This window comes from Ptychodera flava, chromosome 22, assembly GCF_041260155.1.
Source record: "Ptychodera flava strain L36383 chromosome 22, AS_Pfla_20210202, whole genome shotgun sequence".
Classification (NCBI taxonomy): Eukaryota; Metazoa; Hemichordata; class Enteropneusta; family Ptychoderidae; genus Ptychodera; species Ptychodera flava.
This window is the reverse complement of record NC_091949.1, coordinates 27,708,346-27,730,728: the sequence shown is the minus strand read 5'-3', so window position 1 is coordinate 27,730,728 and position 22,383 is coordinate 27,708,346. Positions and strand designations below refer to the sequence as shown.

Below are 22,383 nucleotides of genomic sequence, written 5' to 3'. Positions count from 1 at the left end.
AGATCAAAATTCCATGATCTGATCCACTGTATTCTTGTAGCGCGCTCTGCATAAAGTTTTGAAAATCCAATCATCTTGTGAGAAGTTACAAGACATTTTGTTTCTCAATGTTGTCAGGCGGCAAGTAATGGGTTCATGGGTACATCTCACCAACTATATGCTGAAACCATTGGGATTACAAAATCAAACAGTTTGCGTGATTACACTGCAAGAATGGTTTTTAATGCTTGGACTATAAATGCTCAGTGTTTGGCAGCAGGAGACTTCATTCATAACACTAAATAATTTCACATTTCCCAGTCTCTGATTGGCTACAAAGATGCAACAAAAGTCTTAACCAGCCAATCAGATATGTGGTTAGTATTATGTTCCCATTATGCTGGTAAAGATAAAGATCTCATTAAAAGTATTCACCCAGAACACATTTTAATATTGTAATTACCATCAACCAATAATTGAGTATGTAAAAGAAACATGCGTGGCATAACAGCAAAATATTAATTTGCAGTTGTTGAAAAATATACTATCCCCTAATAATAAAGTTTGAAACGATAACAATGATAGAGAAAGCAGCAGAGAGATATCGTAACATGCAACAAACAAAAAGACGAGAGCGGATATAGAGACGCAGCTCACCAGGGTCTGTTGAGACAACATGCAGGGTTTTTTTTTTCACTGACATGAAGGACACAAAACCAAGTAAAACCACAAAGAAGATAGAGACATCTAGTGCTATCTTTGAATCTGTTTCACAAGAAGCGCATCAAGTAGCTTGATGTAACGTTTCAATCGCTGCAACGAAATAGAAATCAAAATAAATAATAAATGATAAAGGCCATGTTTCCATGACGCTATATTTCCATGCTTTTGACAAACAGAAAAAAATATGTAAAAGATATACATGCGGGGTAACAGATCAGCTGAAGGAATGTAATTATGCACATATATAATGCTACAGTAACTATACTTGCTACACAATAAAAAGTTCAGACAATTATTTAATTCCTGTCTTGGATATCTTGATGTAAATATTTTGCAAAAATCACAGAATATTTGGTTTGCTCTGTTCACACTTCCAATTATTCTAGTGGTAATGTTTCCATTCATTTACTATAAAAGGCACTCAGTTTATCTGTCACATTTCACTGTGCAGAGCTTTGATTGCACTGTATGTGATATTTTGTACTTTTATTCCTTTGTAGTATAACCTGATACTAATCCATCTATGTGCCATCTGCTGATCTACACATAACATTATTACAATTATGATATACTGTGGAACAATCTACCTTGACATGTTAAGCCTTTGAGTGCCAGTGTCAATTTTTGTTGCCTTTCAAAAATATAACCAAGCCAATATCTTATTCAGAGCCAGAAAATTTTTTTGTCAGAGTTTTCCTGAAATTTTGATCAAAAACTGTAGCACATGAAAAATAATCTCAATTTGGTCCAAAATTATCAAAAAAATGGTTGAAAAATTCATAACAAGTGGTATAATGTTGCACTAAAACAATGAACAATGACAAAGCTCAAGCAACAAAAGTACGATCTGAGTTTACATATCTTACCTTGTATTCTGTATACTCTGATTCCATTGGAAGTCTATCTTCTTTCTGTACTTTTCTACCATTTCTCTTGAAAAACGAGTCTTCAAACTCTCGTAGTACTTTCCTGAGTCGCTTTTTGTCATTTTTGGCCTGTATCTGTTTCTCTAAAAGTTCAGTTCTGATGGACAAAGGTCATAAGAATAAGAGTTGATGGTAATTCTGGCTACCTTAAGTAGAAATTTGTCTTGTGCTATGAGGACAAACTACATTATAATATTGAAATGCATTGTGGGTATAAAAGTCAACTTCTCTCCACAGCACGTTTGAGATAGTGATCTCATGAATACTTTTATCACAAATGTAATCGCTGTCATGGCAAAAAGTTCTGTTTGTTCATGAAACAAGCTAAATTCATTCACCTTTTCATCTTTTAAGGCATTTATAGCATTTAATTCCTGTATAACCTTAAATTTTACTTAACTTCACTTCTGTAATCTTATGTGCTTTACCTGTAGAAATCCACATATTGAAAATAACGCTGAATACCTAAGACTTGTATGATTCACTGAGGTGTCAAAATTGTATTTAAGATTGTAAGAATTCATATGAGAGTGGCATTTGTATAAAATGTACTAAAGATGCTTCAAATATTACTGCTAGTTGTAGATTCTTAGAGACAAGAATATCAAACATCATATGGATAGAGTTTATATAATCACATTACATTGGTCTGTCACTGTGACAATTGTCCAATACAAGGTTTCAGATAAAGCAGTTAGTGAGACAGCCAACAGTGTTTCATAAAATGCTGGTAGTTATCTGTTTTGTAAATATTTCAATGATGAATTTCTTACTCTCGTATGTGAGGATCTGCTGGTAGCTGGCAATGTTTGAGGCAATTTCAACTGAGGCATGAGTCAAGCTTAACAGATGCATCTTTCTCTAGGTGAGTTGTTAGGATTAGGGATAGAGGACATGACTTTAAGCCCCACAACGTAAACTTTGTTAGGTGGCATAAAAATGTTTGTGACTAATAATCTTCATTCCTGTGTTTATGTGAGATATTAATGCAACTTATGGTTACACTGAAATTTACACTGAAATTTACGGGCCCAACTTACATGGAAGCTTCATGTAGAGTTGCATCCTCTTGCAAAGATGACCGTAAAGTTTTAAATCCCATCCTCCTTGTGTCTGCCGGAGAGTCAAAATCGTCCTCATCATCTTCCATGTCTCCTACATACGATAACCCTGGGCGGATGGTGTCTCTTAGCAACGAGTAGTCCTTGGTGACAGTGAAGTCTGTGCTGACTCCGACTAGCTCATCACTGTCATCATAGTCATATCCGCCCGGCATGAGATGTGACATCTGAAAATGACAAATACGAGTGTTCAGTTTTTCCAATCTGGTCATAAATCAAAGCTAGGGTGTAGAAGATCATTTGCTCACTGTTTTGCAACTGACTGGAGGTGTGATGGAACGGCAAATTGAAACGTGCCTATCAATGAATGCACTCTCATTGTGAAAGTGTCTCTCCCATCAGGGAATTGATGTATGTTTGGTATTTTTTTCTAACCAAAGCCTGGACTGGTTGAGAAGAAAAACAACCTTGATTATCAGTTGCAATTACCTTATGGAAATTCAGAAGGCAAGTAACTGTTCAAATATTTAATTTTGTTTAGGATTCAAACATGACAATCAACACAACCCCCACAGGAGTTACATGTACTTGTTAAGGGACAGTTTGGGAGCAGCTCTCTCAGGAAGGTAAAGAGAGCACTCAATATTGCTATTCTCTCACAAATTTGTAATGGTTGATATTGTCATTCAACATACTGGGATATTTTAAAACATATGTACCCATCAGCAGAACTGTATGCAATCATACAGTATAGGAAGGTTGTTTGTATTATAGTTAAAATTTACACGCCAGATGAGATTTTATTTATATTCTTACACCACCAGGCAAACTGATGACCATCTTTGGGTTTGGACCTTGCTGGAAACTCACACTTTGGAAGTAAATTGAGACACAAGGAATATGAACGGTTTCAAAAATAGCATCAGGGGAATGTTTGACACCAACAAATACAGGCTAATATCCTCAAGACAACAATGGTTGAGAAATTGGTGAGAATTTTGACTTTTGAATACAAACCTTGTCTTTTGATGGAAACTCCATGGTTTCATGTTCTAATATCGGCTGCAAGTCAGACTGGTGAGGAGATTCACTCCTTGGCTCTCTGCTACGTCCATCCTGAGAAGATAAGATTTCCTCAATGACTTCAAGATTGTCAAACATCATGAACTTGTCATAACAGTATCACTTGCATCAGCCTTGAAAAGACTTTAAATCAATTGTTATATTCTGCGTGTAACTTTGATATCTAGGGTTATGGGTCTCTCTTCCACAGTGAATGTAATATTTCCTCATAGCATTTTTTACATTTTTATTTTCTCAATATTTTTATTACTGATGTTAGACATAAATGATATATACATTAAAATATCATTGCAACTATTATCGATTTACATGATTTCTGCCAGCTGCCTTACTTTCATTTGAAAGACCTGACATAGATATTTTTATTGTTACTGTAGAATCAACAAATGCATGAAATAGTTGTGTACTTACCTGGTGAGTTTTTGATGGCATTTTAGCAATAATTCTTTTAATGTTCCTGTATCTATCATATAAAGGCCTCATTAAATCTTTTTCAACTTTAGTACTCTACGGTGAGAAAGAAAAAAGTATGAACAAAGTTAAACTTTCGCATAACAACAGTGCAACATTATGAACAGAAAACATTACTGCCTTGACAACACAATATGGGGTGTATATATTCCGGGATTTTACAATATGAGCCAATGAAGGATAATTCAATCAGATGTAATGCGTAATGGAAAAGGTTGATTTACTCACGGGTCTACCATGGATGCTCTCAAACTGCAGAAGCACTTTTTGCAAAGCCAGTTTTTCATCCATGATCTGGTCTCGAGTCATTCCCTGCAAATGACAAACACATTCCAGGATTAATTTTGGTGAATGAACATGTACACTGGTCAAGCATGAGCACGTTTTAATTTGTGTGAATATTATATCTCCAGATATTGTCATATTTTATCAAAATACAAATGCAATAGTTTTACACGCAGAACAATACAAACACTCCAACAAACCAATTTCACGAACATCTTTTTCTAAAATTGGAAAAGTTTTGTTAATCAGTGCAGCATGTTACATAGGATTTAGTAATTGCTGCACAGGACTATAGTGCCCATACTAAAAAGTTACTAGTATACATGTCTATCTGAGAAAGACTTACGTTAATGTCTTCAGGTCTGTTTGAGTCTCTCCTCTTTTCATTGAGTCGTCTCAGCCCTGCATTTAACGTTTCCTCCATAGATGGTTTCCCATCCATATGATTGAACTCTGCCGTGTTTCTCGCCTCACCACTGACCACTGGTAGTGTATCAGACAGCCTGCCACTGTTTGAAGACGACCTCTCCTTCACCTCTGTTGTTGGAAAAGTTACATATCAACATTTACCTCAAATATGTCTCAATACAGTAGTTTTTTTCCAACCGGCACAATATCCCACAATTTTTTGATCATACTTGTACTAAATGTTTAATAAGTCACAATATCTGGAAAAGAAGGTAACTTGACTAAACAACTACTGGAAAGACTGAAGAACACTTGGCCCGAATTCAACAATTTCACAAATCAACATAATCCTAGGGGGTCTCAAAGCTGTGGGGTCCCTAGGAAAACGTGATTGTTTTAATTAATAAAGAAGATTGGGTCTGGAGTTCTTCTGGTAAATTCAACTACTGTACATCTATCATCTAAATGCACAATGCAGAAAACAATTAAAAGTCTTTTCAGAGTTCTTGTATATTCTTTAGCAAGAGGACATCAGACATGACTGTTCACTAGCAAAGAATTAATGTTATATCAATATCTACAGTGATAAACAATTTTATACCATTCAATTAAACAAACATGTAACCTAATATTTTCAGTTATGTGGTAGAAATTTAGTTTCCAATGCATTATTTCAGTTGTTTACAAGATCACCACAATTCTCAACATTTGCAAGATAGTACCAGAGTTGTTCCCTTGTATACGGTACTCTCTACAATGGCCATTTCCGACAGACAACAACCATGAGCATTACTGGTACTCACTATTTTTTAATATAAATCACTTCAAACTTTTTTATCAGATTTTAAAAAACTTGTTGCTCACATCTCAATGCTGTTAAAATTCCCGATAATTGTGACAATATACTGAGTTTTACAACATACTCTGTGAAATCAAGGCCCAATTATGTCACTGCAGCAAAGTCAGCATTGTTTTCATATTATGCAGAAACTTGGAATAAAGGTATAGCTGATAGAATAGAGAATGTTGATTGCAGACAATAAAGACATATATACTGCTACTTTGAAGATCGGCAGCTTGCCGCCATTGCATGCTTCTTACAAGACATAATCAAAATAAAGTTGAAGAATGTAGCATTTGAAAAATCCTATTTTTTTTCGTCAGCAGTAAGTATATTTGGCAAGCACCAATACAATTCTCTACAGTCAAGTATTTTACTCCAAATCACTGAACAAAGACACGAGGCATCAGTCATTCCAAAACCCTGTATGCATCTTTCTGTTTAAAGGGAGGCTGTCATCAGAACTCTGCTCAAAGGTTGCCTGGGACCCCTACGACCTATGTAAACACTGGATCTGGGGGTACGTTGGCAATTGATGAAAGTTTAACATGTTTGTTAACAATGAATATTGTAAAATTTAAGTGTTGCAGCTATGTTGACTTGATGCATCTAGATACCATGCATGAAATACATCGTTTGTATATAACAAGAAAGTTGCTCATGCGCAGTTCCAACAACAGCCTCCCTTTATATAGAAGCACTGCACCGTCCATCCCTCCAATTTGCACCCTTCACCTTTGATATCACCATAGCATTTGCCATACAAGCTTTCAACACCTATGCCAGACACTTGGGCCGATCCATTTGGACAAGGAAATGGGGAATAACTACCGCTATGTTGATGGGCTAAAATGATTGTAGAGAGCAGTACCTTGCATGGAGTGCATAGCTAGGGCTTCAAACCCCATCTCTGTGGACAGGTCAGGTGTTTTGGAATTATGGCAACACAACACAATCAAGCATGCAAAAAATAAGCAAAAAAAGACAATATGAACACACATTAGTTTAGACATCAGATCATATGCATGGCAAAATGTACAATACAAACATCATGAATATCAAAGACGTGCATTGTGGGTATCAAAGCAATGATGTCATATGTGCAGAAGATTTTTGGGGGCTATCTTGTTCACTGGACATTGACACATATGGTGTATATCAAAATGAGTAAACATTTCATATCAGATTCAAAAACATGTGATCATGGCTATAGGAAAGCACACATGGTGATGATGGAAGCCATAGTGGGGGTGCATCTTTGTATGTAAAAACTTTGAAATAAATGGGTCAAGTTTCACAATACACTGTTTCAGTGCTGATTTCCACAGGAATATGTGAATAACGCTGTGATTATAAATCCGGACATGAACAAAATCCAAACAGAATAGCCATCTGATGGCCATATTGGATCCATTCACTATATACAGTTGTACAATTGACATGCATGATGGGACTCGTAATCATAAATATGCCGTCTTTATTTCCATGTTGCAAGAAATCAGTGTTAACACTATCAATAATGTCCTTTGAAATACCCCATGGTTTCATACCCAAACATTTCTACCCCATCAGAATACTATTATTAATCTACCAAAGAGAACATGCACATGCATGAGTTTTTTTTCCTTTTTGTAGAATTTTAGTTACTTGCCTCTGAGCTGTTTCTTGGCCTTAGACATTTCCAGCATCATTCTCTTGATGTCAGGACGGGCAGTTTTGTCTGAATGCGACGGCTGAAATAAAATTGTGACACTGGTTCATTTGAAGGTCTTTCTCTACAGAGTTAGCATTTTTGCATAGACAACCAAAAAAGAAACCACCAATCCAATGCTTGTGATTAAGAAATTTGAATTTCACACACAGTAATTGAGATAACAGAATGTTATTTACAACAGAACAGGATCTAAAGCAAGTCAAATACAGGAAACATAAACTGGACGTTCTACGGTATGTCCGAGAACAACACTACAGGGGCTGTAGACTTATGCAATTCAAGAAGTAAAACTTCACCGAGAACAAAATACGACTGATTGTTTGTTTTGGAGTCTAAAACTTTGACAACGCTTAGCTGGAATGTATTGACTCATTTTGAAGCTGGAATTTTAAATTACCCAGATAAAGTTAGCACAGGGGATAGCAGTCACTTTGAATTTCAGATAGCAGTATATCTCAGTGAAGTTCTGTCTTCAGAACAAACATTGCAAGGTAACCCCGCTTTTTAAAATTTATCTCTGAATTTCAAAGAGTGTGGTTTAAAATTTCAATGGGGAGGTTTCCAGAAGCGTACTAAATAATGTGTCTTTTTAATCTGGCTTACCTTGTAGCCAAACTCAGCTTCAAAGTTTTGTTCAAATTGCCTGATCTTCTTCTTCAGAGTGTGGATCTGCTTTGACAGTTGTTTGACCGTGGGATCAGCCTCTTCACCCGGCCGCCTTTCCGTACGGAATGGTCTGTTGGTGATTTGTCAAAACGATAAATCATGTCAATTTTGAAAACATGCCATCAGAAGTACAGGAAAGTTGGACACTATGGCAGCATAGAATTCACTTTCTTACTGTAATAAAACACAAGTTCTTGACCTTGAATCGACCTTTGTACCATTATCTTCAATGCATTTTTAGTACCCCATTTTTTGTGTGATGAAACAGAGACGCCGTAAAAACTAGTCAACAAAACAGCTATTTGTTCAGTACTTCATGTCCATTATATTTAAGTGTTCAGATGAAATGAAGGAAATCCCTTTACAAACAAGTTAGTTAGTAGTAGTTACCACACACCAGCAGCCTTAGATTATGTTTATAATATGGGATAATAAATAGCACAAAATATTTGTTATTCATATTTAAGTTCGGACTATTGAACAAGTTGTTTCAACATTGATTACAAAGGTTTTGAATGATAAAATCAATAAGATGGCAGTATTTCCAATGTTGAAAGATTATGAAAATACCAGGTGCTACAAAAAAGAACTTTCGACCCCTGAAGACGTGGTCATTATCAATTACAATGGATGGAGGAAGGGAAAATAGGTATGTTGAATGTAGCGTATGAGTGAAAACAATGCACACAGCTGTCAATCACAGGACACAAGGCACTTGCAGCCAATGAGAACCTGGATAGGAGCTGTCTATCAAGGGACTGGTGACCAATTAGGGAACTGTACACAGCCAATCACAGGGTTAGAGGCACAACCAGCCAATCACAGCCTGGATTCGGCTATTGTTGAGAAAAAAATAAAATAATTATGGAGCCAGCGGAAAGAGAACATAACACATGTATTTCTGCGATCTACAGAAACTACACATTGCGCTAGGAAATGCTGAAAATGCAAGAGCACATGCAAGGAATTAGTATAAGTAATACTGGTAGTTTTCACCCACAGATCCCAAAATGATGGAATATTCTCAGTGTTTCTATGGGTGGATCATTCCACCTACTGGATAAAAGGGGTGAGAATGCATTTCTCCCAAACTACAAGGATTGTAAAGGTCAGAAATCAGAGATTTTAAGTCCAAGGGACATCATTGGTGGATGCTAAACATCAACAAGATTTGAACTACACTACGCAGACACAATGCTAAGCAGCAGTGCAATGCAAAACAAATACTGTAGCATACATTTGTAACACTACATGGTAAGCTATGAGGAAAACACAACTATACATTCACTGGGAAGGAATTCCATTCTGCATGGTCAACATTCCTCTTTTTTTGTCAAACATGTTTTTGTTTGCAACCAGCATAACCTAGACACTCTCACAGCCCCTTCTTGGCCATACAGTGTGGCCCTCTTCTGTCTTGGTTTATTAGTAAAGCTCAGTATAGCCTTGTTTTGCTTTGGGCTTTGCTAGCCAGACTATCAAAGACACGTTAGTGTTGGTAACAGATAAGAAGCCAACCAGGGACTGTGTGAGTATAACCATTATAGTTTGCTTGGTTTATCAGGACTTCACAATTGGAATTATTTTCTGAGTGGGTCATACATTGCTTCTATTACTTCTCAACAAAGACTTGTAACTTTCACTTTCTGTACGTTACAAATGAATCTGATCTATTGCAAAGTGCTTATCTCCTGAACAGGGATTTGAAAGAGTTATAATGATTGTGACTACCATTGAACAAACTCTACATTTCAATGATGTTTTGATATCATTCACAGTATAGTACAGAAAACAAATGTAATAAATTATACAGGAAACAGGATGATCATCAGCAAGAAACTGAAGATTAAAATTCTGTCATTGGATATACTGGTTTTACTTGTTATTGTTTAATTTATGAGTTGGCAGAGTATATTCAGCATTTGCAATGTGAAGATTAAAAAATAGATGTTTAAAGCTGAGACAGGTTGCTCTTGATGGTATGGTAGTTCCTTTATTTTTTACATCACTGAATTTCTGGAATTAATTTTGATCCGACATTTTCTATCTGCTTTTTTTAAAAATAATATCTATCAAAATTGGGGGTGAATAGATGAATCTCTATCCAGTATTGGACGAAAATTTTACCACAATGAAAATATCTCTTAATCACTGTGCCATTACAATGAATTCTTCGTTCAGTTTTAACATTATCATAGTAACAACACAAGATATTGTGTGTGATGAAGAAAATATTTTAAAGTTATTTGCGAAATGTTATGAAACCTTTCACTATTATAATACTATAATTATGTGATCATTTAACCTGTACCAAACCAGTGATATTGAAGTCAAAAACTGGTGAATGGTGGAATTAAATAGTGATGTCGAACTACAACACAGCAGAAAGGTGCATATGTTCGATGAAAACCAGTGCTGGTTTTGTTAGAATTACGTGCTGGTGAAATCAATGCTTTTTATTTTCTTCTACTATAATGTTGACTCATGCATCTTCACACTGTCCTCTTGAGGATCTTTTTCACATCTACTAATGCCATTGATGACTAATATTCGAATTCATTTCAAATGTCTGAGATGAACTATAGGGTCATTTGTACTTAGATATCCTCAAACAGAAGTGTTGATTACCAGCTGTTACAACAACATCCATAAAACTCATGATTTTGACTTTGATAAAACTAGCTTGTTTTTTTTTCTAGAAGACTGTTAATATTCATAAGTGTTATCTGTGACAACCTTATTGCACTGTCGATAGAGAAGCATAGTAACGCAGTCACTGTCATGGTCTTTGTTAAACTTTGCTTTCACTTCTAACTCTGCACACTGTGCACAAACTTAAGACAGGCGAAAGGTGTACGAACGTGCTTTCAAACAAAACGGAGGCTGAAAATTGCTAGCACTTTGGGTTGGCTGAGTGAGAATTGTAAAATAAATACCCACCCTTGAAGGTAGGGTTGAGCAGTTGGTGGAGATGGCGGTATATCAGTGTCTGGTGGAGCACTGCAAAAGCAAGGTGGTAATTCAATATTATCAATAGTGAGCTGCAAAAAAAGCACAACCTCCAATGAACAGATGGCCACAAAATTCAGATACAAATGAAAAAAAAACAGTGAGAAGAAAAAAGCCAGTGAGAGATGATAGAGTCTTTTTTTAAATTTCTGGCAAGAACCCCCATCCCTCCCCTCCCCCACCCTGATATATCTCCTTCTTCCTCCCTCTTATCCCTGCCCCCTGATCTTGCTACTGACAGCCACTACAGTGCAGTGTCTACAATCCAAAACAGAGACTGCTCAGCAGACAACTTATGGTCAAGTTGAAGGCAACGCTGCCTTCTGACCTGAATTATGATCGTCTGTGAAGATTTTAGTCAGTCAATCAAATGGTTGACAGTGTCAATAACGCAAAAACATATCACAGACTAGAGAATTGTGGACGCTTCTGCATAAAAAAGGAGCAACATAGAGCAATTTAACTCATATAGAAGGAAACGCTGAACCTGTGATCGAGACACTGTTTTTTTCTATGTGGTTTTAGTTTCATACCAATACTATTTCAAAATTGATGTACTGAACAGAGAAAGACTATCGGTAATACTACATGGTTGTTGAACCTATACAAATATTTCTTTAATTTTTTCTTTCATGCTGTCTTTTCCAAACTGCCTTGAAGAAAGGACACTAAAATGTCAACTCTAGCTTTCCTGCTAAGCAACCTCTGTTTGTAAAACCCAATCCACCATTATCATGTCATTCAAGTTACACAAATCTTTTGCCAGTATGGCTGCAGCTCAGTTAATATCGCTCACCACAATGGAAAATAACAAATATTGATACTGAGATCGGTGACTAGCAACTACTATGTCAATACTAAGCTGCAACAACAAGTCTATATTGTCTTTTTTTTTAAATAAAATGCTGCTAACTAGCCAGAGGGAGGGTTCACCTCTGATAAAGGTTGGGTGGGAATGAAGCACTCGGAGACAAGGGAACTTCAACCATTAAACTGCAAGTGAAAACAAGCTAGATTATTAACAGGTCAAAAAGAAGACTTGCACAACTTTACAGAGAATGACAGTGATAAGTGGACAGTACAACTGTTAATTTATTTATTATTTTATACACTGATCACGTCTGTCCTGATGTGAAAAAGACAATTTGATTTGCCTTAGATGTTTATTTAAAATTTCTCAAGTCATTAGTGTTTTGTTAGAGAAAGCTGGCTGTGAACATTTGGTGGACACAAAAATATTTGTGTACACCAAAGTTACATTTGGGAGATTTTTTCCATTTTTGGAATTTCTTAAAGGGTTTTACAGGACTTTTGTTTTGTGACTTAACTTTTTCAGTCTGTGTCCGCAAGGTTGAAAAATTTCACGTTTTTAATTTTTCATTAAAGTTGATTAACTAAAATTTATGGACTAGGAAAAACTTTTGAAAATGATTAAATTCATGGATTGGACAATGCATTTTCTGATTATTTTATGATTTTTTTTTTTTTGCTTTCCAATTTTTGCCCACTTGTCAATGTCCTTCACCATAAGCATATCTTCGATAGCATTGAATATCATTAGTTTACAAACATAGACAAACTCAGAAACAATTTACATCTACGAACTTGTAGAATACTGAGATGAATATCAGGATAAAGTTTCAATTGCTGACACACATTAAAATTTTTGCATTTATTAAAATAATACTTTACACTATAAGAACTTTACAAAAGTATTGGTGAGATAGTTAAAACTTGAACATTAAAATAAAATCAGAAATATGGCATAATGGCTATATTTGCAGGACATAGGATATGATCTAAAATTACGACTTTCTACGGTTTTAATGCAAAAATGTGGCTAATTATAGTTTTTATTGATGATTTTCCTCATGCTCAGAAAAATCATCAAGGGTGGGTTTGTTTGCACCAGCGTACGCTTGACAGAGTGTTGGGTCTGAGAGGAAGGGCAGTACCACGCATTCTAACGTTTTGCAGTGACTACGTTTGGCAAAGACGATTACAAAGCCACTGTGGCAGGACGCGGTCTGAAGATGCTGAGAATGAGGATTAAGCTGTTAGTTCTTCACCATGGAAGGCTAATTTTCAATGGACAGGGGCACCGGGCACCAAAATCAACCTGGTTTACCCCGTGCCCGCTAATGGACTATTCAAGCTACTGTTGAGAGCAGGAATAATCCATGTGCAACCTATTTTGGAGGTGGTACGGCCTGGAAGTTGCTATCCCGTAAATTAATACTGCAGAAGGACAGCTCTTGTTGAAATTAGTGGAATATTTTCCTCCAAGAAACATGTAACGGGGGATATAGTTCTAGTCCCAAGAAAGATCAGATAGTAGAAGTGTAGAGTAAATATGTGAATAAGTTAAGGTAGAATGCGCCTCGGAGACAGATATTCTGACTCTCAAAATTTTACAATACTTCTCTCATCTACCGTCTGTGGTGTTCATCTTGAAGCTCATGGAGTACCAAAAGATTTCTCTGTTGTGAAAGTTAAAAATGTAATTTTTCCCACAAGAGTTCACACAGGTATGGCAGCCATTTTGAATTTCAAATATTGGTATATTTTAAGGTACTTGTTTCCCCAGGACCAAACTCTGCACGATGACTCGTGAGTTTGATTCATGATTTTGTAAGAGGAAGGTTAAGTTTCCTTGAGGAAAGTTTGGGCAAAGATTTAAGTCTTTCAATTTCGAGGCGCATACTACCCTTCAATGACAAGCACTGAATGAAACCTTGTGTCTTCCCTTCAGAGACATGCCAAACTGCTACACATGCAATGACTGGAAATTCAAAAGCCACCTGTGAGTTTTGCATATGATTATGAATTCAGTGAAATGGGCCCCACTCAAGCCACTATGCCAATAGCCAACCAGAGTTCATAACATAAACAGAAAAGCATACAAATTTAAAAGTCAACAAACTTTTGAACAAGGAAAATAGTTGCAAAATGACAATGCAGCTTGCAAGAAGAAATGAACAAAAACATGAAAAGCCAATAATAAAGCATGCTTGAGAAGTTTCATAATTTACTAAATTATGCTTTGTATGACTGCTGGTGTGGAAGTTAGTGATGATAATGTCTTGTTTTGTTGAAGGTTTCATTGAGGAAAGTATGTCAATATGAATTCAAGACGTGCATAGCCTTTGCTGCTTGTTTGTTTTGCTGTGATGCATTTTAATGAGTTGTACAGTACAGCACGGTGTTGTCCTTAATCTTCAGCATTTTAAAATTCACTTTGGACAGAGCCACTGTACAGCATTAAATTTGTTGGACAACTTTGTACAAGTATTTACAACAAGTACAGCGGTTGGTGAGCTTCCAATGGATAACTCATGTTTATTTGTCTTTTTCATTCGGCCATATACAGCTAGGTAGGAAAGTTGTACAATCATTATATTTCATCAGCTGTTGAAGGAAGCAACAATTCAGCTGTGACAAAAAACAAATATTGCAATATGACTGTGCAGTCAACATATTCCGATAGGATGGACTGTTATTGCTATTCAAAGATTTGCGATATGTAAACAATTGTAAACATTTTCATTCAAATTTGCTGATTGGTAAACTTAGTTTACTTTGTGAGAAGAAATAATGGAAGTGGGATTTATGAGCAGAACAAAGTTTAGGTTTTGTTTTTATATGTTAGTATTCATGTCAGTGTTTGTAATGTATGAGTTCTTGCTTGCTTACTTCTCATACTTAAAATTGACAGAACTAAGGATAGCACAAACAAAGCTTTATTTAGAGAACTTTACCAAAAGTAGCAAAGGGGATGTTGCAAGAAAAAGCTGTTCTAGGCACAGGCTGTTTACTTCTATCTGAGAGGCATGATTTTACCTGTTTTTCTTCTTCAGTTTACTGGCCCTCGGGGATAACACCGCCTCGTTGTCTTCGTCCAGACCCTTATGCTGTGACCATGCAGGAATTGGTTCTGTCAAGACAATGGACAGAATACTTAAGATCAATCACAGTACGTGTAGGTTTGCAGTAACAGAGGTAATTCACAGAGGATGTTTCAGTAACGGCTAATCATGGATGATCTCCACTGATACCACTGAATATCACACAAAATTCAGACCCGTAATGCTCCATTTATGTTAATATTGAGCACAAATGAAATTAATGTGACCTTACTCCATGACTGATGACATTCCTGAACTTTCTGAGTATATTCAGTGGTATCAAGACTGTAATCGCTTGGACATTCACCAGTTGGTGATAGTTACATTAAGGGCTACACCAAATATTTTACAATTTTACTATCACACTATGTGAGTGCCTTCCTTTGGTGTGTCTCACATTCATGAGGTACATACACACAGCTGTTGCTGCTGTGTATTAAACACTTCATGAGATATCAGATATGCAGAGCAGAAAAATTTCAAATGATTAAATTCTCACAGAATTTGACAGAGAGGGTGTGAGATATCTGATATACAGAGGGGAAAATTTTCAAATGATCAGATCTCACATAATTTGACAGAGAGGGCGCACTTGATCAAATAATGAGGTGTACAACATACCATCACCATCACCATGTTCATGCAGACTGGCCAGATCCAACGGCGGTACAATTGGCTTCTTTGTAGGGCTGGGTGACAGACCATTGACTTGGGTTGGGCCATCATCGAGCTCCAGTGTGTGTGAGAAGATCCCAACAGCCCCGCCCATTTCTTCCTGAGGCACTTGTGCCGGCACTGGTGATTTCCTGCGATGTCTCCGCCGCGTTCTCTGCGGTGACAACTGTGTGGACGGGTCGACGTGGAGGTATTCTCTGTGGGAACATATCATCATTAGTTTTGGTATTCACAGAAACACCATACGTTTTACTGGCTTTTTACACAGTTGTTATCACTATGTTAAGAACAACAACACTGACCTTACCTTGCAAAACGAAAATCTCCACATTGAATGTCACATAAAACAATCTTGGTTGATAATGTGTAAAACAAGACAATTTACTGAGATGGGAGTATGGGCTTTAAAGCTGTTTCACTTCAATTTTCAATGTAGAAGTTTAACCCTTTCACCACCATGGTTTGGCCCAAACCCATTGTTATCAATGATAATTGTAGACCTGTTTATAGGGAATTGGGGGTGAACAGGTTAGGAGGTGTCAGTACCTTACAGCTTTCCGAGAAGGTGTTCGTCTGTTCTTTGGAGGGGGAGCTCTTGAGGCAGTAAGCTGCAAGATACAAATCAAATTAGAATATAATAAGTTTTGAAATACTCTGTGTAGGTACAGTTCAACAGTCAGGGTTCTAAAAACTAACAAAAGTTAAGGTAACTGTAGCCTGGATCACACCACACTTCTGTGAAAAGTCTTGATACATATAACGCTGGTCTCTTCACAGGAAGTTTGTTGCAATGTCACCTGACTTGATTGTCTTCTAACTAACTCTCAACTATCTTATCAGCAAAATTTGCAAGAATAAAGTGTCCTATAAATAAACGTCACACAGTACTTGGTGCTTGAGCGATACAGTCAGCAGTTCAGCAGTAATCAGTTACAGAAAGTGATTGAGTTCAATGAATCATTTGGAGTTACCTACAACAATGTCTGCTTACTACATAATTTCTTCACATTTCAATCGTGATACAGGGACGGCTGAACTTGTTTTGAACATCATGACAACAAAATCAGCAGGGACTTAGAGGGGGAAGGCTCAAAAGAATTGTGAGGAAACGAAGGGAGAGCATTTACTCACGCAAGACAGTGTAGCTGCATGTCTCTTGACACTGGCAAAGTCCTTATCTTCATTAGAAACGCGGTGTGTGTCGATAAAATGAGACTCATCTATGTCAAAGTCATCTTCATTGATATGTCTACAGGTGAAAAGATCATGATCATTATTGGTGACTTTCTTCAATATTTGAGAATTGTTACATTTGATGAAAGAGCGACTGACATTTTAAGAGTAAATATTCTCATTTAGTCATTATTATGGTAAAAGTAATACTCTAAAAGTAGCCATGATCATATGGCACCATTGTGTACTGACAGAAAAAAGACATATTACTGCAATGTTCAACATCTTGTACTTGATTTGAATTTTCTACAATCCTATTCTCCAAATATTTCCTTTAACAGATTTCTGTATAAGCTGGTAACTATTGATGGAACCTTATCATTAGTTTGGATTTCCAGGCTCAGTTTTGAGAATTAACAAGACTGTGAGGCTTTCAGCAAAGTCGTGCTCATAACCGTCATTCTTGAGTTATAGAACTTTTTCTTCCAGCTGGTATTTGTGTACACCACTTGGTGATTTGTATACCTGTGTGCATGCAGATGATGAACTCATCAACAAAACTGCACTATAAATGTGAAATCACGTTAGGAGAATCACCAAGCGTTTGTCTCTGACATAGAGTAATCAAGATGCTTAGTCTGTTTCTCACAGAACGTGAATTTCTTTTTCATAACTTCACAACGTCACAATGCAGTTAGGTAAGATCAATGTGTTTTCCTATGATACCTTACATACCTCTCTTGTTTGACTTTGACTTTCCGTTTGTGTTTTGGCGATCTTTTCGGTGAAGAATGCTTGGGTGAGGTTCTCCTCTTTGCCCTGGGACTACTCTCAGGTGAGATACCATTGTGTAAATCATCAGGTAACTGTAGTGTCACCATGGGTAAATGTTGCCGCTCACGAGCCGCTGGGATAGGTTTGGTAACATTGTCTGTATTACCATGCTGTAAACACAGAAATGTTCATATCTATATCTGAATGATTGTTCTCATTGGGGAAAAGCAAAATGTAATATTGGAAGAGCAGATTGACTTTGTCCAAACACACAGCCTCTTATCTGTTACCTACACTGAGATGTGCTGTAAACAGTCTGGCTCACCAAGCCATAGCAAAACTATTATAGTGCGGCTATTTTGAATTTTAAATGTCGGTAAATATCGGGTAATTTGTTTCTCTAGTTCAAAATTTTGCACAATGACTCCTTTTTTACTTCTACAGGGAATGGTTTAAAAGATTCCTTGAGGAAAGTTAGAGCAGATGTTTAAAGCCCGGGGCGAAAAGGACCGGGATCCGGATTAATGCCAAGTTTGGGTGGGCGTTTTGGGACACGGCTCTGCATAATGAGTCTGTTGGTAACGGTTGCTATCGTTCGCATTATCTGCATAATCTGTTTGCTCTCAACTCACGCTCTGACTATAAGCTTAGGTACAGCCTTCGCAATACGCGAAAGAAAAAAGAAAGAAGGAAAAAATATTAATTTCCTAAAAACAGGAGCGTGTTGAGTTGATGTACTGAAGTTTTTGCTGAGTTGATTCACTGAAGTTCTGGGGTCATTGTTCAAGAATGTTTCGGCTACTGACCGCCATATCTACATACGGAAATGGCGCCGTACGTAGTGGAAATAGCCTAATCATCAAGAAAGTAATAAACATAAACATTAAAAATAATCCGAAGCTGGCAATTTCGTATGTTGAAATCACGAATTACCGATCTAAACATTGACTGAGAAACACGGTCAGGAAAATGGTAGGAAACAGGTGAACGACGCGACGTCATGACCGATCGCTAAAATAAAAAAATAAGTTCACTACATCACGGAAGGATCGAGATTTCCATGAATCTCGCGTACCAAAATATCTGTAAGCGATCGAGGTCAGCTGCTCGGTTGCTTTGTCCCCGGACAACTCATCACGATCACGAGTTATGTTTATTTTCGGAGCAATGGGATGAACCGGGGACTGGGTTCATAGATATCTTCGTTATTGAAGAAATTGAAGTCCAACCTTTGTCGAAATCATACGATGTAGTGCCAACTCAATGAGCCGATATCGGACACATGTATCAATAGGCCTAAGCCTTTCAAAGAAGATCGGGTGATGATGCGTCGACGCTCACTTGCTCACCTTGAACTGAAATTGACAAATACTCTTTTGATGTCTTTACAAGCTTTGTTTACAACATGTAATTCTCATAACAGAAGTCCAAGCGTCACTGGGGCAACCGGTATGTCAAAACCTTACCAACCCTCCGAACACGACATGTCATTGTGAGAACACGTGTACATGTACAAACCATACGGCCGTTTTCAGGGCTAGCATTTATATCAAAAGCGACTGTAGCGTACCGGTACTTTCGGCCGTAGATTGGTGGGGGGGGGGGGGGGGGGCCCTGTTTAAAAAAGTGGCTTTCTTTGACTGACTGTAATCAAATTGATCATGGAGGCTACCGCCATGCTTTAATATTTAGTTGTTTTCGATGTCATTGTAAACTATGGACTCTGCCTGCAGTTCTGTAAAATACAGTGTACGCACTTTTCGCAAGGATACATCGTACCGGTACTGACTCATCTCTTGCTAAGTCACGACTGAAAATGGCTCACTTTCGCGATGTCATTGCATCATAAACGCTTGTTAGTAAAATAGTTTATGACAACCACGAAGTTTTCATCCTGTGTGCATGCCAATATACATGTAACTCTGAGCGTACACATGGTTTGTTTGCGATCGTAATTATTCTCGTATGCACAGCAAATTTTTGACCAGTTTACACCTTTTCGCGTCACTGCGTGATTGACAATCATTTGAATCGCGGAACGACTGTTCCCTGGGGGCCATTTCCTTTGTTACGAAAGCGATTTTTCCCCCAATCGTCGTAATTTTAAAAGGCTTTGTGAAACTTTGCGGATAACTGTATGGCCTATGTGTTTATGAAACAGTCTATGTTTATGGTATGCCAATAATGTTTGTTTGAGAATCGCTTCGGCTGATTTCACGGAGCGGTCTACCTTGCTGTTGCCAGTTGTCACTCAAGCGCCATTAAGAATTTTCGATGAGTTAGGGGTCTTTTATACCCCGCACCGGGGTTTAAATATTTCAATTTCAAGACTAAAACTGCCTTAACCCTTTGACTGCTGTAATTTTTCCGAACCAAAACTTTAATGCCATGTTTTACCAATTTTTGTGAACTTTTCTGTAAGTTTTTCATAATTTTGGACCAAATCGATATCAAATTTCATCTGCTAGAGTTTTTTACCAAAATTTGGCAAAAATCAGAAAAAAATTTACTGTGGTATATAAAGGTGACAAAAATAGACTTTGGCGCTCAAAGGGTTAATTCATTCTTGAGATTTTCTTTGTCTGTTTTGCGACTATACAAGTAAATAACCCAATTTAATAGACAACGATTTTCTTGTTAACCAAACTAACAAACAGCACATTCAATTTACAATTTTTAAACTTACCACACCAATAACAAGTCCCTGATTTTCAAAAACTTCAAAAGCCTTATTTGTGGGTTTCTGCCTTTTCTTGGGTTTGGGTGATTGGTTTGGTGACTGCTCCTTAGGTGAAGATGTACCACTACTACTACCACCGCTATTAAACTGCCTTATTCTGTCCTTGACTGACGCTGTAGATTCTGAACTCTCTGTTGAATCTGTCCTTTCAATAACTTCTCTACTGCAAGAAAATCAAGATTTTTAAAATATGATCCTGCTGGAACACCTGTCCTAACTTTGATATTTCTTTTACAATTTCTACTGTTTGCAGCAATTTCAGTTTCTAGTTTGCTTCACATTGCAATGAAAACCAAATGTTTTGTTCCTAACACTTGTATTTCTGATGAGTTTTACATTTAATCCTTTCAGCACCATGGTTTGGCCCAAACCCATTGTGATCACTGGTGACTATGGACCTGTTTACAGGGAATTGGGGTGGACAGGTTAATGAACCACATATTTTTATTGACATCTGAACTTCATGTATTTTCCTCAAATCTCTATTATGAAAACAATGATGGTGCTCTTAGGAGGCTTTATAAAGCAACTGAGCCCCCTAGGGTCATGTTAATTTGTTCAGTGTGAGTTCAGTGTCATCTTCAGTCTTTCCCATGTTACACATCAAATTAATAAGGCATAGTCAACATCAGTAAATTTCATGTTTATCTTTCCTATTATGGAAAGTCAATCAATCAATCAATCAATCAATAAATCAATCAATCAATCAATAAATCATTCTCTCCTCCAGGACTATGTCAAAGTCTCTACCATTTCATGTCTTACACAGCTGTAGAAGGCTATCTGCATGACACAATCCACAATTGCGCTGTGACTCCTGACACATACCTTCTGAATTGCCCGTTATACAGTTCATGATCTGCTATCGTCGGTGACTGCTGTTGCTGCTGCTGTTGCATTTTCTGTCTTCGTCTATACCTTGGCGATGGCATGGGAGCTGTGTTGTGTGAAGTGAAGTGTGGTCATTTAAGCAATAACAGGTAATGCAAGGTAGTTACACGATGTAATGAAGAAAGGCACTTATTTTTGAATGATGTGACCGATGAGGATGACATTTTATATGAGTAAAGTAAGTGAGTAATTGCTATTTTTGCAGTGTGGGCACATATTAGCCTACTCTTAATGTTTGACTACTGAAAACATCTGAAATAAAATTTGAAGGATTTTCAAAATCTACTACTCTACCACAAACAATATTTGATGGTTGTAATTCTGCGTATGGCTTTGCATAGTATAATATAACACTACAGAACTGTGGAAAGACAAAAACCACACCATGTTGTATAGAATTCATGCACTGGATCTCCCTTTACCATTTTGGGTAACCAACTTTCCCCAAGCTGACTACCATTCTGGTAGTCGAAAGTTGACGTTCACCTGATGAGATGTAACCTTCTGCAACCTCCAAATGACAAAATGTCAAAAAGTCACTTACCTTCTCTGGGTTTATCAGCAGTGTCTTCCAATCCACCAAATAAATGTTGAGTTATTGCCTCCTGTATGGTCCTCTCCACAATCCTGTAAGAATCATGGAAACACTCTGAGACAGGACTCAAAATGACGGTGAACAAAAACACAAACTTTTATTCTGCACAAACAGGAGTGTTTTTGAGTCATTACAAGATAAAATGCTCATGACAGTTTTAAAAACTCAAATCAAAAAGACATCATGCACTTCATACTGATGGGCTTGATAAAGTATTTACAATTGATGTTTATTTGGGAGAGGTTTGACTAAAAAAGAAAATCCCAATGATTACAGCTTCTTTTCTCATCATATGCAGTCAACATTGAGTGTCTGTTGAAAACAATCTGAAATGCTGGCAGTGTATGGAGAGATCCTTGCATGGATGTGAAATTACAATTGTTAACTGTACTTTACAAAGTAGTTAGATTCTTGTATGAACATTGCGACAGAAGCTCAGAAATTAAACTTTCGAAATTCAGACA

At 37.1% G+C, this 22,383-nt stretch overlaps 1 protein-coding gene across 26 annotated transcripts in view; it reads right to left on the bottom strand.

Annotated features, from left to right (window-relative positions):
• Positions 1–22,383, bottom strand: part of LOC139123108 (protein FAM13A-like) — a 93,169-nt gene that overhangs the window by 3,718 nt on the left and 67,068 nt on the right. For 10 of the 26 annotated variants that reach the window (XM_070689110.1, XM_070689107.1, XM_070689111.1 and 7 more), the window contains 19 exons: positions 21,869–21,951; positions 21,262–21,370; positions 20,380–20,596; positions 17,655–17,863; positions 16,878–16,995; positions 16,293–16,354; positions 15,693–15,943; positions 15,007–15,100; positions 12,100–12,159; positions 11,098–11,157; positions 8,095–8,227; positions 7,429–7,510; positions 6,649–6,687; positions 4,875–5,065; positions 4,472–4,555; positions 4,184–4,279; positions 3,707–3,805; positions 2,669–2,916; positions 1,569–1,725 (listed from right to left, as the gene is read on the bottom strand). In XM_070689110.1, the coding sequence (XP_070545211.1) occupies positions 1,569–1,725; positions 2,669–2,916; positions 3,707–3,805; positions 4,184–4,279; positions 4,472–4,555; positions 4,875–5,065; positions 6,649–6,687; positions 7,429–7,510; positions 8,095–8,227; positions 11,098–11,157; positions 12,100–12,159; positions 15,007–15,100; positions 15,693–15,943; positions 16,293–16,354; positions 16,878–16,995; positions 17,655–17,863; positions 20,380–20,596; positions 21,262–21,370; positions 21,869–21,951 (2,392 nt within the window). Of the gene's footprint in view, positions 1–636; positions 793–1,568; positions 1,726–2,668; positions 2,917–3,706; positions 3,806–4,183; positions 4,280–4,471; positions 4,556–4,874; positions 5,066–6,648; positions 6,688–7,428; positions 7,511–8,094; positions 8,228–11,097; positions 11,158–12,099; positions 12,160–15,006; positions 15,101–15,692; positions 15,944–16,292; positions 16,355–16,877; positions 16,996–17,654; positions 17,864–20,379; positions 20,597–21,261; positions 21,371–21,868; positions 21,952–22,383 lie in introns of all 26 variants that reach the window. The other 16 variants (XR_011549588.1, XR_011549589.1, XR_011549583.1 and 13 more) reach the window with 11 other exon arrangements.